This window comes from Balaenoptera physalus (genome assembly GCF_965194825.1).
Source record: "Balaenoptera physalus genome assembly, chromosome: 15".
In the NCBI taxonomy this organism is placed as follows: Eukaryota; Metazoa; Chordata; class Mammalia; order Artiodactyla; family Balaenopteridae; genus Balaenoptera; species Balaenoptera physalus.
Window position 1 is genome coordinate 57,924,632 of NC_138894.1, and position 16,622 is coordinate 57,941,253.

The window sequence follows — 16,622 nt, forward strand, 5'->3', positions numbered from 1 at the left end:
GGCACGAATACCGGAAGGTGGGGCTCATTTGGGGGCCATCTTGGAGGTTGGCTATAACAGAGACTGATCCTTTGAAATTGCTAAGGCTTTGTTTAATGGCCTAACCACATAGTTGGCCTTCATAAATATTCCATGTGTAGTAAAGAATGTGTTACACAGCAATTTATTACATAGCAATAGATAACTAATAAGCTCCTAAGTTAGTTATAAGATGATGGTGTGTCCAAATGTCTTGCTACCCAGGGTGTGTCCATGGATTAGAGGCATCAGGATCACCTGGGAGCCTGTTAGAAATGAAAAAGCCTCAATCCCCATCCTAGATTTGCTGAAGCAGAATCAGTATTTTAACAAGATTCCCAGATGATCAATAGGTACATTCAAGTTTGAACAGCACTGTCCTACAAAATCCTTCAGTTACTAAAAAATATAAGTACTTGTCCTTTTAACTTTTATTCCAAATAAGAATAGATTTCTGCTACCACTTGGGGTATAGAAAGCCATAAAAGAACATCATTCCCAGCCTAACAAGAAAAAAACAGGACTTCCCTGGTGGCGCAGTGGTTAAGAATCCGCCTGCCAATGCAGGGGACACGGGTTCGAGCCTGGACCAGGAAGATCCCCATGCTGCGGAGCAACTAAGCCCGTGTGCCACAACTACTGAGCCTGTGCTCTAGAGTCCACGAGCCACAGCTACTGAGCCAGTGTGCCACAACTACTGAAGTCCACACGCCTAGAGCCCGTGCTCCACAACAAGAGAAGCCACCGCAATGAGAAGCCTGCGCACTGCAACAAAGAGTAGCCCCCGCCTGCCGCAACTAGAGAAAGACTGTGTGTAGCAACGAAGACCCAACACAGCCAAAAATAAATTTTAAAAAAATTAATTTCTTTTTAAAAAAATTAAAAAACAAAATAGCCTACATAACCATAATTTTTTATGAGTCTATTTGAGATCTAAGGCTGCAAGACAACAGAAATAATTGAATTTTGAAGTATGACAGGTCCTGTGAGGAGAGACGAAACATATGAACAGTTTCACATTTGGTAGAGCATGGAAGAAGTGGCAGTCACAATAAAAGGCAAGAAAAAAAAATACTCAAAACTGTAGGCAGGCAGGAGACCTAAGGAAGAAACCCTTGGAGACTGAGATAGATGTGCAGAACCTACCACGGTCTGAGGCTGGAGCAAATATCAGGCAAAGCTCATTCATGCTCCAGGCCCTGAATGAGCATAAGGTGAGATCAGATGTCACTGTGGCAGAGGCACAAAACCTGCCTAAACCCTGGACAAAGGTCCATAAGAAGCAAAAGCAGTCTGCCACTGAGAAACAGGCAAAATACACTCCTCACCCCAGTCCCCGGGAAAGGATGGCTGCTGTTGGGAGAAAAGTACAAAACCCAGCTATCCTCACATTTCACTGACACTAGGCAATGTATTCAATACTACATGCCATTAGAAGGGCAGGAAATCTGTTGATGCCCAAATCCTTCAAAGATACAAAGCAGAGATCTGCTGCTGCTGGGAAATGGTCTCTCACTTGTACCTAGAACTTCCCACTGATATTAGGCAACATCTACTCACCATGATGGAAATGAGCAAGAAATTGGCCTGAGCGCTGGAACAGTGCTGTCCAGTAGGAATTTATACAATGACAGAAATATCCTATTTTGTGCTATCCAATATGCCAACCACTAGCCATATGTAGGTGACTGGCTCCTGATGAGTGCAGCTCTAGACTCCACTCTGAGTAAACGGGAGAGACTGTCCGCTCGTGGAGGAGACAAGGAAAGTCCCACTCTTGAGGCACAGGCGTACAGAGTCTGCTTAAGACTAAAACTGGAGCAGAAGAACTGAGAAACCCACCCTGTTCACACTAAGAACTTTGCACCAACTAACAAGCAAGAGCAATCTATTGCTAAGGAAGGGGCAAGAGTACAGAGAGAAATATTCAACCCCTCTCACCTCTAAATGTGTCACAAACTGAAAGATGGAGTTGGAGCAGAAATGCTGAGAAAAATCACCTGACATTCCAGGCCGCACACTAAGTACAAAGTATCAACAGTCCATCTCTGTAGGAATGTGAAGACTATGGTACACTGAAGGTAACTATGACAACCACAAAACCCAAACCCAGCTCAATTATTTACTAGATTGACCAATACCTGTTCATACTAACAACGTGACAGAAGTAGAGGAATATCTATTTCTGGATAGAAATATTATTTACCTCAGTCTCTACCATTCTTTAACAAGCAATGGCTGCCACTTAATCCAAAATTATGCAATACACAAAAGCAGGAGATAAAACAATCAACAAAATCAGACCCAGAGATGGACCAGATATTGAAGTTATCAGACAGACACTATAACTATGATTAATATGCTTAAAGATCTAGTGGGAAATTTTAACAAAAAGATGGCGACTATTTTTTAAAAGGCAAATGAAAATACTTAAAAAATATGAAGACAACTTTATCAGGCTAATCAGCAGAATGAACACAATAGAGGAAAGAATAAAACTACAGAAAGATCGGGAGATTGGGATTGACAAATATACACTAATATGTATAAAATAGATAACTAATAACCTGCTGTATAAAAAATAAATAAAATAAAATTCAAATATTCAAAATACCCACACAAACTATAGAAAGATCAATAGAAATTATCCAAACTGAAACAAAGAAAGAAAAGAGTAGGAAGAGGGACAAGCAACTAAGAGGTGAGACAATAGAAAATGGTCTAATATATTTTTAATTGGAGCCCAGAAGTAGGTGGTGAACCACAAGAAATATTTGAAGAGATAATGAGGAAAAAAATTTCTAAGTTTAATGAATGACAACAAACCACAGATCCAAGAACCTCTGAAAAACCAATGCAGGATAAAGATAAAGAAAAACACACCTAGGCACATCATAGTCAAACTGCTAAAAAGTAGTGATAAAGAGAAAAATCTTGAAGACAGATAGTAAGAAAAAGAAATTACAAACAGAACAACAAAGATAAGAATCGTAACAGACCTATCTTCAGAAACTATGCAAGCCAAAAGAGAGTAATGTCTTTAAAGTACTTAAAAAAAACACCTGTCAACCTAGAATTCCATACCCATCCTCCACAAAAAGGTTAAAAAAAATATTTCATTTCTAGTAGACCCAAACTATAAGAAATGTTAAATCAACTTCTTGGGAAAAAGGAATTGATCCAGATAGGGCATCAGGATTAGTCAACTTTTTCTGTAAAAGGCCAGATAATAAGTGAATTAAAATTATTTGAAGGTAGACTGTGATAAATTAAAAATATATACTGAAAACTGTATAGCAACGAGTTTAAAAAAAAGAGTAGCTAGTAAGCCAATAGAAGAGATAAAATTGAATCATAAAAAAATACTCAATTGACAAAAAGGCAGGAAAAGTGGAGAAAAGGAAAAAGGAACAGATACAGCAAATAGAAAAAAAATAATGTAATGACAGATTTAAATCCAACCGTATCAATTACATTAATGTAAATGATCCACACTCCAATTATAAGGCAGAGATGGTCACGTTGAATAAATAAGAATAATAAATAAATATAGTGACAAGAACATTACAGAAACTAAGAATAGAAAGTTAGAACATTAAAAAAACTAATTATAACTGAATCACTTTGCTGTACACCTGAAACTAACACAACATTGCAAATGAACTATACTTCAATTTTTAAAAGTTTAAAAAAAAAGAGAATAATAAATAAACCCTAATTTATGTACCTATAGTAGACTGAAAATAATTCTGCTAGGTTTATATCAATACTGAAGAAATTTTAAAACTTCTCAAATGAAAGCAAATGGTGAATATAATTAACCTCAAGCTGAAGTAATCTGATTGACTATTTTTTGTCTTCCTTTGATTTCCTCATATGTTAAGATCTCCATGTTAATTCTCCCCCACCTCCCTAAATATAGCAATGTTCATAAACACTGACCTTGCCATGGCTTCTTTCCACTTTCTGAAAACATTTATTCAGGGACAGATTATGTCGAACAGAATTCTTCCAGCCTGTTGGTGCGGTTGCAAAATATGGGAAGCGGTTCAGTATCCAGCTATAAATTTCTTTCACAGGCAAACATTTATTTGGAGAGTGTTCAATAGCCATATAAATGAGAAGACTAAAGGAGTATGGGGGTTTTGAAGTTGCTGATTTTTTTTCTGGGTTCTGATAGCACGACGGTCCCAAGGATGGCACATCATCTCCCTCTATGTCATACAATGGACTAACAATTGGAAGACCCTCACTTCCAAAGCTGAAGTTTGTTAGGAGATTAGTACTTTCGTGAAGCCAGTTCAAGTTTGTGAGTTCATCATCTGCTGACTCACTGTTCACTAGAGTGGCCTTTGGCCTGGCAGCATCAACAGCTTCAGGCAAGCTTCCCATTTTGTAAATCTGGCTTAATCCTGCAACCTTTTCAGCTCCTGGAGTTTCAGCTCTCTTTTCTGGAGTCATTCCAATTATTGGACCCATTTACTCTTACAGTTCTGCAACAAAAGAAACAATTATCAATCAATGTAATACTTAAGATTCGTAAACTCATGGAAGAAGGAAATACATATTTAAACATCCCCAAATCAGAGAAATTTTGCAATCAATATCCCACATAATATTTAAGCACAATATTTGTATAACAAAGATGCTAAAGGTTACTATACAAGGAACAGAACTTATTTCATGTTATTTGAAATGACTGCAAATAAAATGCAGCACTATAGCACAATATGTACAGGTGATATTAACAAAATTAAATAATGGATTTTGAATACTTATTAAAGTCCCTAGGCCATAGTAACTGCCTAATAAGTAATGTTTGCTGTTACTAAAAATGAACAGATTGTTTCTTTGAATTATAAAACTCTATAATCTATTCATCTTATGGATCTATGACTTCACTGTAATTAACAGTCATACATATGGCTCAATACAAACAATAACCAAATTTAAAATAAAGCTCAAATAATAATTCCAAATAAACCCTTTCCTCAAATCTGAAATACTTACTATAAATAATTTCTAATATTTTTATAGCATATCATACTAAAAATATAACATTCCTTAATCACTAAATTCATTACTAGCAAAATTATATTTACTGTAAATTTATTATTTATTTGTAAATTCCAGTATTTTTAACTCTTCCTTCTATATTATCTCATCAAGTACTGACAGTGACAGGTTGACATTCTCTTAGTAAAGTCTGAACTGTCATTGTATTTTCAAGGGGAGAAAAAAAGCTGTTTCTAAACTATCCTTTTTTATTTCCATTTTCTCAATGACTTTTGTTTTGCTTTTGAAATGTACTTCAATTCAAAATCTTATTATGGGAGAATAACTGACCAAAAAGGAAAGTGACAGAACTAATGTGCCATTTAATTCATTTTCAATGGTTCCTCAAGGTACCTCATTTCCTCCATTTCCGAATTCTGTGAAAAGCCCTCTATATCTTCTATTATTCTATTCAAACTTCTTATGCTTACATAAGTGAAATAACAGAAGTGCCCCCAGGATTTTATTTTATTTAAAACATAGCTGGCAGGTTACTCTAAGAATTATGAAAACTGGTCAATTTTGGATGCAGAACAGTCTATCTGGATTGTTAGCTATTAGATGTAGTCTCAGAACACACAATTATCAATAGCATCCATCAGTTAATATTTTGGGAGTAAGCCATTGTACTAAATACTACATACTGTATCTCAATTAACTATCAATTAAACCCTATAAAGTAGGCACTACTATTAACCCAATAGTCCCTTGCTTGGGAAAATGATGCAGAGAGGTTAAGCATCCTGTTTGAGACTGCCTGGTTGGTAACTGGAAGCACCAGAACTTAAGCCCAGTCAGACTACCCTCAGAGACAAAACTCTAGCCACTATATTATCCTGGTAACAGTATATGTATACATATCACCTATGAATACCAATGACCCAATCCTATCCATTTAAAATCTTTTCACTGTTCTCTCCCTATCCAGTTCCTATCTCTCTCACCTATACCTATAACTTGACATGCTAAGACACTGTGAAAAGGAAAAGTTCAAATTACAATAAATTTGGTTTCTAATCAATTAAGAAAACCACACATAAACATATGCACATGTGCACATATGTGTACACAACATATTTCAGAGATGATATTCTGTCCTATGTAACTGACCAACTTATTCATTTATTCCATCATAGTCTCTCTGCCCATAGAGAATTTTTTAAATGTAGTGGATGAGAATTCATTGGTTAAAGAAAGTCTTGCTTCCTTTAAACAACAAAAAACAAACAAACAGAAAACACTCTCAGCACTCAGTGTTCAAAGAGGAATAACTAATTTCTAATGGTCCACTTCTGCCTTTTCACCTATATTCATTTATCTTCAATTACATATAGAAATTAGAGAGTAACCAAATAGCAGTGGCTAACATTTACTGAGATTTTATTATATTACAGGCACTATGTTATGGGCTTTAAAATGCATCATCTCTACTTACACTACTACTTAGTTCTATGTATGGTCCTTTCTTGACTGTGAATCCCTTAAGAGGTAAGAGTCTTTTACTTTTGTATTCCTAATACATCATAACAAAATGTTGGGCATGAGCAGGGAGTCAAATTATAATTATTTCAAACTGAAATGAACTTATAATTAACAAATACCAAGTGCTGTGCTACCTACTTTTAAGAGCTATTTTATTTTAGAAACGAATCATTAATGCTAGGGAACATCCTCACTAGTAACAACTGGAAAACTGAAATCACTGTTATGAATGAGGAAATGGAAGTACAGTAAGTAATTTGCCTACCATTCTAAAGCTAATAAAAAGTGGAGCCAAAATTACAAGCCAGGCTGAATTCAAGATTCAAGCTTTTTTGTCCATTTAGAATACACTCTATTTCTTAAGGAACATATATTTTTAGCAATACTACTTAAAACAGATACTGTTGACAGACAGTCTCATCAGAAACTAATTCAAATGGTTGCAAATATACTATTCCTCTGAATTACAAGTTTAGAATAAAATCCCATTACTTTCAGATGAAAGACAATACTATGGCAGCAAATGTGCCAATGATTACACAAAGCGTATAGCCAAGCAAAGTTAAAAAAATCAAATACTGACGATGAAAGGCTGACATTTTCTTAGTAAGGTTTTAATGGTTACTGCATTTTCAGCGAAAGAAAAAAAGCTGTTTCTAAACTATTCTTGTAGAATACTTTAGAACACCGTCCACTTAGAACACTAAGTCCACCATAATAAATAGGCAAATGATCTTTTCTTACAAATAAGTATATAAATAGCAAACAAATATATTAGAAAATATTCAACTTCATTGATGATTAAAGAAATGCAAACCAAAACAAAAATGTGACATTAAATACTATAATGTACTTAGCATAGTGTCTGATAAGCACAGATACTAGTAATACAAATAATAGTATCTATTGTTGCCCATTATCAACAGTTTAAAAAATATATAATACACAATTTTGGGCAAGGACCTAGGGCCATTTTGGAAAGCAAGCTGGCAACATGCACCAAGAATCATTAAAAATGTCATATTCTTTGACCCAATAATTCAGTGAAATAATCCTATGTAGGGGAAAAGATTCTCTCCCTCTCTCCTTTTTCTCTCTTTTACACACACACACACACACACCTGTTCATCCAAGAATTATGAACGATAATAGTAAAACTATAAATAGCTTACATATTTTATTATAGAGAAATAGCTAAGTAAAAGCACATCTATTTAATATTTAGTAGTCGTTAAAAATGACTGTCTTGAAGATTGTGAAGTAAACAAAAAAGCTTATTAAAAACTGGTGAAAAAGTAGAAAATATACAAAAAGCTAACAGTGCCTTATATTAGTAACTTGGTAATTTTTTTCTTTGTTATATTTTCTGGTTTTTCTTTAAGGTGTTTATTATTTTTATAGTTTAAAGTTAAAACAATATACTCAAGGGGGAAAAGACTGTGTTAGACTATTTTTTAGTTGTAGTATTTCCATTTCACAAGAAACAAAATCACAGAAAGGTCACAGACTGATCAAAGACCTCTAATCAAAAACAGAAGCCACCTCTCATTCTTAGTACAGTTTATTTTGTTATTAAGCTTTTCTGTAACACAAATTAGTTCACTGGTAAGTAGGGGAAAGATTTTAGTACAATGTGAAAGTCACACTGGTCTGTACATGATTTTTCCCAGCCTATGTCTTTGCACTACTAAATAATAAGAGCTGAACCCCAAACAAGCTAACACAGTGGAAAGCAGCAAGCTGCTGAAAATACAGTACTGTACACAATTCTCATTCAACCCATGTTCTTCCTCTTGGCACAGCCTGGTCACACGCATTGTCTTGAAAATACTTAATGAACTCTTCTCTGCAAATCTTTATGCATTTTACTCTGGCCTCCATAACCCTGTAGCTTCAACCCCTCCTTGCACACCCTTCCACCAGGCTACCTTCATCTCTTTTTTTTTTAACCTTAAGTCGACTGTAGTATTTCTTTATATGTAACTGAGTTAATATATCTTTTAAAATATTCTAGTATTCTTATTAAGATTTATTTTTATTAGTGTTCTGATTACAAAGCTCTGCATGTTTTGGGTGCGACCCATCAGCTGTGCACAATTTCAGTGTTTTCAGAAATACATAATATGTAACATTACAACAGAAAGGTCTGTGTATTTTACACCAAAATCAAGAAAACTTTTAGTTTTAAATTTTTATGAAACTACTTCTTAAAATGAACTGAAAGCATTCAATAGCAGATAATTAATAATGTGCATGGAAGTTTGCTTCATAAAGCAAAATAAGTAAAGAAATAAAAGGAAATCTGGGCTACTGATGTATTGATAACATTTCCTTTTAGTAATCTTTTAAGAACAATACTTCAACCAAATATAACCGTTACACATAATAAATGTCACTCAAAATAGGCACTTAAGGCCTAGAAAATAAAATGTGGAATATGAAAATGTATCCTAATTTCTTAGGTGTATAAATAACATAACCCAAATAATGAACATATCCACTACAAATAGATTTCCAAAACCAAGACATTGCTACAAAAAAAAGGCATGTAAATGTACAAGATGATTTAGCAAAGTACACATGTGTGTTAAGACTCCAAATCTACATTTCAGGAAAGGACAGAATTTCCTCTCACAAGGAGAATTTTCAAAGTGGAGAGTTCAAATAAACCCAGTACAATCACTCTGGAGCCCCTGTCTAGAGCTTCACTGTATGACGGCCATGGCAGCATCTTGAGAAGACAGTTCAGGATTAAAATGCACCATTTTTTCCCACAGCTATGCAGCTCATGCATCTCCAAAGCTGTCTAACAGAGAACTGCATGCCTGCATATTATGTTCAATGCTACAATGACACTCAACTCCAGGGCAAGAAAAATATAATAAGATTCCATATTGGAATTCTCAGATCACTTCTCAAAAGGTTAGAGGAGAGCACTTTTGCTTAGGTTTGTATTAACACTGGTCTGAGAGGAAATGCTTGACAGAGATTAAGTAAGAGAAGGGAAACTAAGGCAGAGAATTTTCAGTGTCATCTAAGGTACAAGGTGCCAAATTACAAGGTATTAGAGGTGTCACAGTGATAGCTTTTTTTACCCGAAATAACTAAGGAACCTCCTAAACACAAAATGTTGGTTAAAACCACATAGATTTTGACTTAATTTATCCACATTTTTAATTGATTGTATCAAAGATTAAGCAAACAAATTTTTCCTTTATAGTTAGAATCCTTAAATATTATATTATTTAGCCCCCTAAGCTTTTCACACATCATGTAAAATTGAGTTGTACTGAAACTTGTTTTTCCCCCCACCAAATTCATTAACATTATTGCAGCAGTAATTCATTCATTTTTACAGATGACTTATATTCTACTTTATGAACATACCACAATTTATTATACTCTTAAGAACATTTATTTATGTTTATGTTTGGGGCTATTACAAGTAGTATTGTTATGGACATCCTTGTTCATATCCCTTGGAACACAACTGTAAATAAGTTTTCTGAAATTCTAGAAGCAGAATATATGTGAAGGAGTGGACTTATTGGGTCACAGAGTATTCTTTTCTTCAATTTTAACTGATAATGACAAATTGCTACCAGGAATGTATGTGTATTTTGTTTGCTCCATGTACTCATCAACAAAATTTTTTTTGCCAACCTGATGACTATGAAATTGTAACTCCTTGTGGTTTAATTTGCATCTCCCATATAAGTAATGGGGTTGAATACCTCTTCATATACAAAAGAAACCTAAAAGTCAAGTATATATATATGGCAAACATATATATATATATATATATTTGCCATTTAGATACCCTCTTCTATTAAGTGTCTATTGAAGTCATTTGTATTGTTTGGATACCAATCCTTATATGTGATGCAAATATCTTTCCCTATTTAGGTGGCTTGTCTTTTTATTAGTTGCCTATTAATGAAAAAGTTCTTAACTTTAATAGGGTGGATTAACCCTTTTCTTTATGGTTACCATAGTTTGTTTCTCATTTAAGAATTCCTTCTGGGGACTTCCCTGGTGGCGCAGTGGTTAAGAATCCGCCTGCCAGTGCAGGGGACACGGGTTCGAGCCCTGGTCCGGGAAGATCCCACATGCCACGGAGCAACTAAGCCCGTGCACCACAACTACTGAGCCTGCGCTCTACAGCCCACGAGCCAAAACTACTGAGCCCGCGTGCCACAACTACTGAAGCCTGCATGCCTAGAGCCCATGCTCCACAACAAGAGAAGCCACCGCAATGAGAAGCCCGCACACTGCAACGAATAGTAGCCCCTGCTCACCGCAACTAGAGAAAGGCCACGTGCAGCAACGAAGACCCAACACAGCCAAAAATAAATAAATAAAATTTATTAAAAAAAGAATTCCTTCTGTACACCAAATTCATAGAGCTTTTATCCCATACTGTCTTCTAAATGTATTATAGTTTTTACCTTTCACATTAGGTCTTCAATTCAGAAAAAAAAGTTATGCATGTATTTTTTACTCAATTTCATTTTTTTACATATGGATACACAACTGTTCCAGCATTATTTGTTAAAAATTTTCTCTTTCCTGCTGGGAAAACCAATTCATCATTGGTCCTTAGCATCTATAACATTCTCACCAGATATGCCAAGACTGAAAGGCCTTTATGTGGGCCATTTCTCAGGGTTGTGTTTGCCACAAACAAAATTGAGGGATGACCTAACATCTCCCAGACAAAGGGCAGTCCAAGCTCCATTAACATTTCTTCTTTCATACGAGTTATTTAGAAGAATATATCTTAATTTCCATGTGATTTTTCTTCTTACTGATTTCTAACTTAAATGAATTGATCTATAGGATACTAATCCTTTGAAATCTGTTGAAACTTACTAGATGGTCCAGTATGTGGTAGATTTTCATGATGATTCAGCACATGTTTCCACAGTGACTGGATGCAATATTATGTCCGTTGGATCACGCTTGTTAGTTACATTAAGTTTTCTATATTCCTGATTTTTTTTTTTTTGGTCTGCTCTCTTTACCAATTAATGAGGAAGATATATTACAATCTCCCACTATACTGGTGAAATTTATCAATTTTTCCTGGTAGTTCTATTAATTTTTGCTTTATTTGTGGTTTTGGTTATTAGTTGCATACAATTAAAACTTCTAAACATTCGTGGCGAAATGAAACATTTACCATTACGTATCAATTCTTTTTTATCTCTAGTAATTCTACTTGTCTTAAAATCTATTTCAAATGATATCGCAGCTTTCATTCCATTAACATTTGCCTGGTATATATCTTTTTCCATCATTTTACTTACAACATGTTTTCCTTTTGTTTCTTTGTAGTCTGGACTAAACCCCATATAGCTGAACATTTTAAAATATAAGGCATAGGTATATTTGGATTTACTTCTATCATCTTATTTGTTGTTCCACACTGTGTCTTTCTCTCTTTTCTTGCCTCCTTTGGGATTGTATTTTTCTGGTTCCATTTTTTATCATCTACTAGTTTGGAAGTTATATATTTATTTCTATTACTAAAGTGTTACCATAACATTTTTATCACACATACTCATCAAAATCCAAAGTTACTTTTAATCTTCTCCTGAGTAATAAAAAGATCTTTTGGATACTAGCTCCAATCACCTCCCCCCAGTTTATAAAATAAACTGACAATTAGTAAATAACTAAAACAACTGCTATTTCAGTTTCAGCTTTTTCTTTTCTTTTAACCCCATAAGACACTATTATTATTGTTTATACAGTTTTAAAAAAATTAACTTACACTTTATTAACATACACTTATCACTGTCTTTGATCATCATTCCTTTTTGAATCTCAGACTTTCAATGACCATTTTCCTTCTACTTAAAATGGTCTGCTAGGGGGATGGGGGAGTGATGGAGTGGGAGTTTGGGGTTAGCAGATGCAAAGTATTATATATAGAATGGATAAACAACAAGGTCCTACTATATAGCACAGGGAACTATATTCAATATCCTGTGATAAACCATAATGGAAAAGAATATGAAAAAGAATACATGTAACTGAATCACTTTGCTAAAAAGTAGAAATTAACACAACACTGTAAATCAACTATACTTCAGTTAGAAAAAAAAAAAGCGGTCTGCTAGTGAACTTTCACATTTCTCTGAGCATGTCTTTATTTTGCCCTTGTTCTTGAAAGTTATTTTTTGCTAGCTATAGAATTCTGGGTTGAACTAGAGTAGGTCACAGCTTCTAGATTTATTTTCACTTAGTATATCATTTCATGGTCTCTATTTCCATTATTGTTATTGAAACCTGATAATCCTCTGAAAGTGTTTTGTTTTCTCTTAAAAATTTCCCCTTTATTAACCTCTTTTATATTTTCCACTTTATTGTCTCTCTGTACTGCATTCTGGATTTCTTCAGGTTTATCTTTTTTTTAAAATGATGCAATTGGAATATTTATTTATTTAAATTTATTTGTTTATTTAAATTTATTTATTTATATTTGTTTGTTTATTTTATTTATTTTTGGCTGTGTTGGGTCCTCGTTGCTGCACAGGCTTTCTCTTGTTGTGGCGAGCAGGGGCTACTCTTCGTTGCGGTGCACAGGCTTCTCATTGCAGTGGCTTCTCTTGTTGTGGAACACAGGCTCTAGGCACGCGGGCTTCAGTAGCTGTGGCTCGCGGGCTCTAGAGTGCAGGCTCACCAGTTGTGGTGCATGAGCTTAGTTGCTCTGCAGCATGTGGGATCTTCCCAGACCAGGGCTCAAACCCATGTCCCCTGCATTGGCAGGTGTATTCTTAACCACTGCGTCACCAGGGAAGTCCCGGGGGTTATCTTTTATTGTATGATTTTTTCTTCAATGGGATCTATTTGCTTTTACCTATTCCTTGAATTCTAATTTCAGTTACTGTATATTTTCATTCCTAGAACTTCTGATTCTTCTACAAAATGTTTGTTTGCTCTTTTCCTCATTTTTAAGCTTTCATTGAACATATTAAATATAATTATTTTATATTTTACATCTGATAATTCCAAGATGTGAACCATTTGTAGGTCTGATTCTACTGATTCTCTTACATTGTGCCCTGTTTCCTTAGATGGCTTGTAAATTTTTATTTTAAGCAACTCATTTTCATTATAACTTTACCAACAGGAATTCTTTGACAATGATGATTTGTGCTGCTTCTGTCAGGCCCCTGGGAGTAGTAACAATCCAGGATCATTTAAAATTCTTAGAACAGAATTCAAATGGAAAGTATAGAAGGTGAGGAAAAGGTAAGAAAAGCAAAGAGAGAAAAGACTAGGGCAGAGGGGACTTCGCTGGTGGTCCAGTGGTTAAGAATCCGCCTTCCAATGCAGGGGATGCGGGTTCAATCCCTGGTCAGGGAACTAAGATCCCATATACCGTGGGCCAACTAAGCCTGTGTGCCACAACTGGAGAGCCTGTGTGCTGCAACTACAGAGTCCACATGCTCTGGAACCCACGTGCCACAATTAGAGAGAAGCCTACTCACCGCAACGAAGGATCCCCCATGCTACAACTAAGACCCAAAGCAGCCAAAAATAAATAAATAAATATTAAAACAAAACAAACAAAAAATAAAATAAAATTCTTAGCTTGAGGTCTAGTGTGAATTCAGGCTGCAAACCAGTGTGAAGGCTGGTTTGTGGTAACAAATTTTCAGTAGAGATTTTTTATTTTTCCTGTTAGCAGCAATATTATAGTAAGATAATTTTCTTTGTTGGGAAAGAATTCCTAGATCACTCTTAACCTAGAAGGTATATACCCCTATGGAAAAGGGCTATTACTGGAGAAGACTGCTAAATGTTTTACTTTGGTGGGTCTGGGCTTTGCTTCCTGATCCCTGAGCCCCCAAAAGGCCAGGAAAACAGAAGCTCACTTGATTTGGTAAATACCCTCAAGGCAATAGCCAGCTTCAGTACTCGGCTTACTTCACTGGGTTTCCAATTAGTGTTCAGTCTAAATATTCTTTACTTTTGTGCCAGAGCACTGATGCATTTTGTCCAGCATTTTAGATTGTTTTCAGCAGAAAGGCTAGTCCAGGTACTTAGTTCCCCATGCTGCTGGAAACGGATGTTTACATTAGTTTCTGATGGCAATATCTCTAACGTACATTATCCCATATTTTAGAGCACTGGTTCTTCTCTAATGTACATTATCCCGTATTTTAGAGCACTGGTTCTTAAGTTTCTTCTGCCTCCACACACTTGAGGAATTTCACTTACTCCTATCACTAAGAGTTGCTTGTTATGACAGTGATTCCCAACTGGCAGTAGGTAGAAGACATTTCCTTGGAGGTGAAAGGTGGTAATCAAAAATTGTGTGTACATTTTTTTTTCAAGAGGGTACTTCTTATCCCTTTAAAAAATCATACTTTAAATATAGGAAAGGTATTTTAACCCCTTAACTATGATTCAGGCTATTATAAACAAAGATTTGGTAAAGAATAATACTTATAGGGATTGCTCAAGTATATAGGACTATTTGCCACTTCCTCAGTGTTTCTCAATAAGTGTGTGCCATGGATAAACTCTGGGGGCCACAAGTTTTGCAAATTTTCATTTTGTGTTTTCATTTCAATAACAATATAAAGAAAAAAACGAAAGACTTAAAAATAAACTTACTTCAGAAACTAAAGTCAGTGATTCTACAAATGGGATATATAATTATTTTCTTTAAAAGGGATCCATATATTATTCCAGTTACAAATACTGCTTCACACTCAAAGGTCTCACGTTTGCTATGCTTGAGTTACTGGATTAATCTTCCTAGTTCTATATCCTAGTCCTCAGTTGTACTGTAGTCACTGTACCTGATTATACGGTATATGATCCCTTACTTAAAATCCTTGAGGGCAGATATATTTCAGAATTCAGAATATTTTGGATGTTAGAAAGGGACTACAATGCACATGTGATATGTTATACAATGTGTCAGTGAGGTCTGAGGCAGGACCCCATAATAAAAATGTTAATGTTTCTGCAGAAAAATGGATATTCACAGTAAGAAGGGAGTAAATAAAGACCATCAATAGTCTTATATCAGTTCAGATCATGTTTTAACACTACATGGGTTAAGAGAAAACTTTTGGCTTTTGGAGCATTCTGGATTTCTAAAACATGGAAATACAATTATAGAAGCATTATCTGCTATAGACTGGAAAGCCAGATAAATTTCATTAGAATTTCATGTAAGATCTGATAATGGTAAAGAGTTCACCTTAAGGTGCATGAATTTAATGCATCAACTTTGTAATTTTTTTCCCCAAATACTTAGGAACCCCTTTTTGTCTACTTGTAGTTTAATAGTTGAGGATACAGAATAAGCAATCTCCTGATAACCAGGAAATGTATTATATTATGAATTCTAAAATGTCAGAAATATCTAAATGTATATAGGAATTTAAAATATATTCCAAAGCTAACATATAAGCTATATTGGATTATGATTATAATATCTCTACATCTGGTAATGTGGATAAAAGATAGAGAAAGCGAAGTATAAGAGATACACTATTCAGAATAATCTCTCCTGGTCCTTTTCTAAGACGCTTCAAGAAGAAACCTTTTACTCCTACTACACTCATGGCTCCGTTGTCATAGGTGTTAGATTCTATGGTAAAACAGTGTACAACTATAAAATGAAAGGCTTCTTCCTTGAGAAAGGAATATATATATGTAATACTAGAAGGTACTAAACAGAAAGTTGGGGAGGCAGTACATTTGAAGTTAAAATTGTGAAAGATAAGGCAATTTCATATTATAAAGTCATAAAAGTGCAATCTAAATCATTATTATTAACATTAGAATCACATCTGGTGGCAGTGAAGCAGAGGGTTAAAGAGCATGAGCTGTGAAGAGATATTGCCTGGTTTCAAATCCCAGGTCTGCCATTCAACGGGCTATAAGACCTATCAATGAAGAATTCTAACAGTACCTACTTTCATAAGATTGTTAGTACAAATTAAATGAGAATAAATATAAAGGACTTAGAACAAAGGTAGAGAGTAAGTACACAATAAATATTAGCTATAGAGATGGTAATTATTATTACTGTTATT

The 16,622-nt window shown here is 34.8% G+C and overlaps 1 protein-coding gene across 4 annotated transcripts in view; it reads right to left on the reverse strand.

The window, feature by feature from the left end:
- FOXN2 (forkhead box N2) overlaps positions 1-16,622 on the reverse strand; it is a 57,845-nt gene that overhangs the window by 22,782 nt on the left and 18,441 nt on the right. For all 4 annotated transcript variants that reach the window (XM_082427819.1, XM_082427816.1, XM_082427817.1 and 1 more), the window contains exon 2: positions 3,961-4,511. In XM_082427819.1, the coding sequence (XP_082283945.1) occupies positions 3,961-4,497 (537 nt within the window). In that variant the 5' untranslated portion in view covers positions 4,498-4,511. The remainder of the gene's footprint in view (positions 1-3,960; positions 4,512-16,622) is intronic.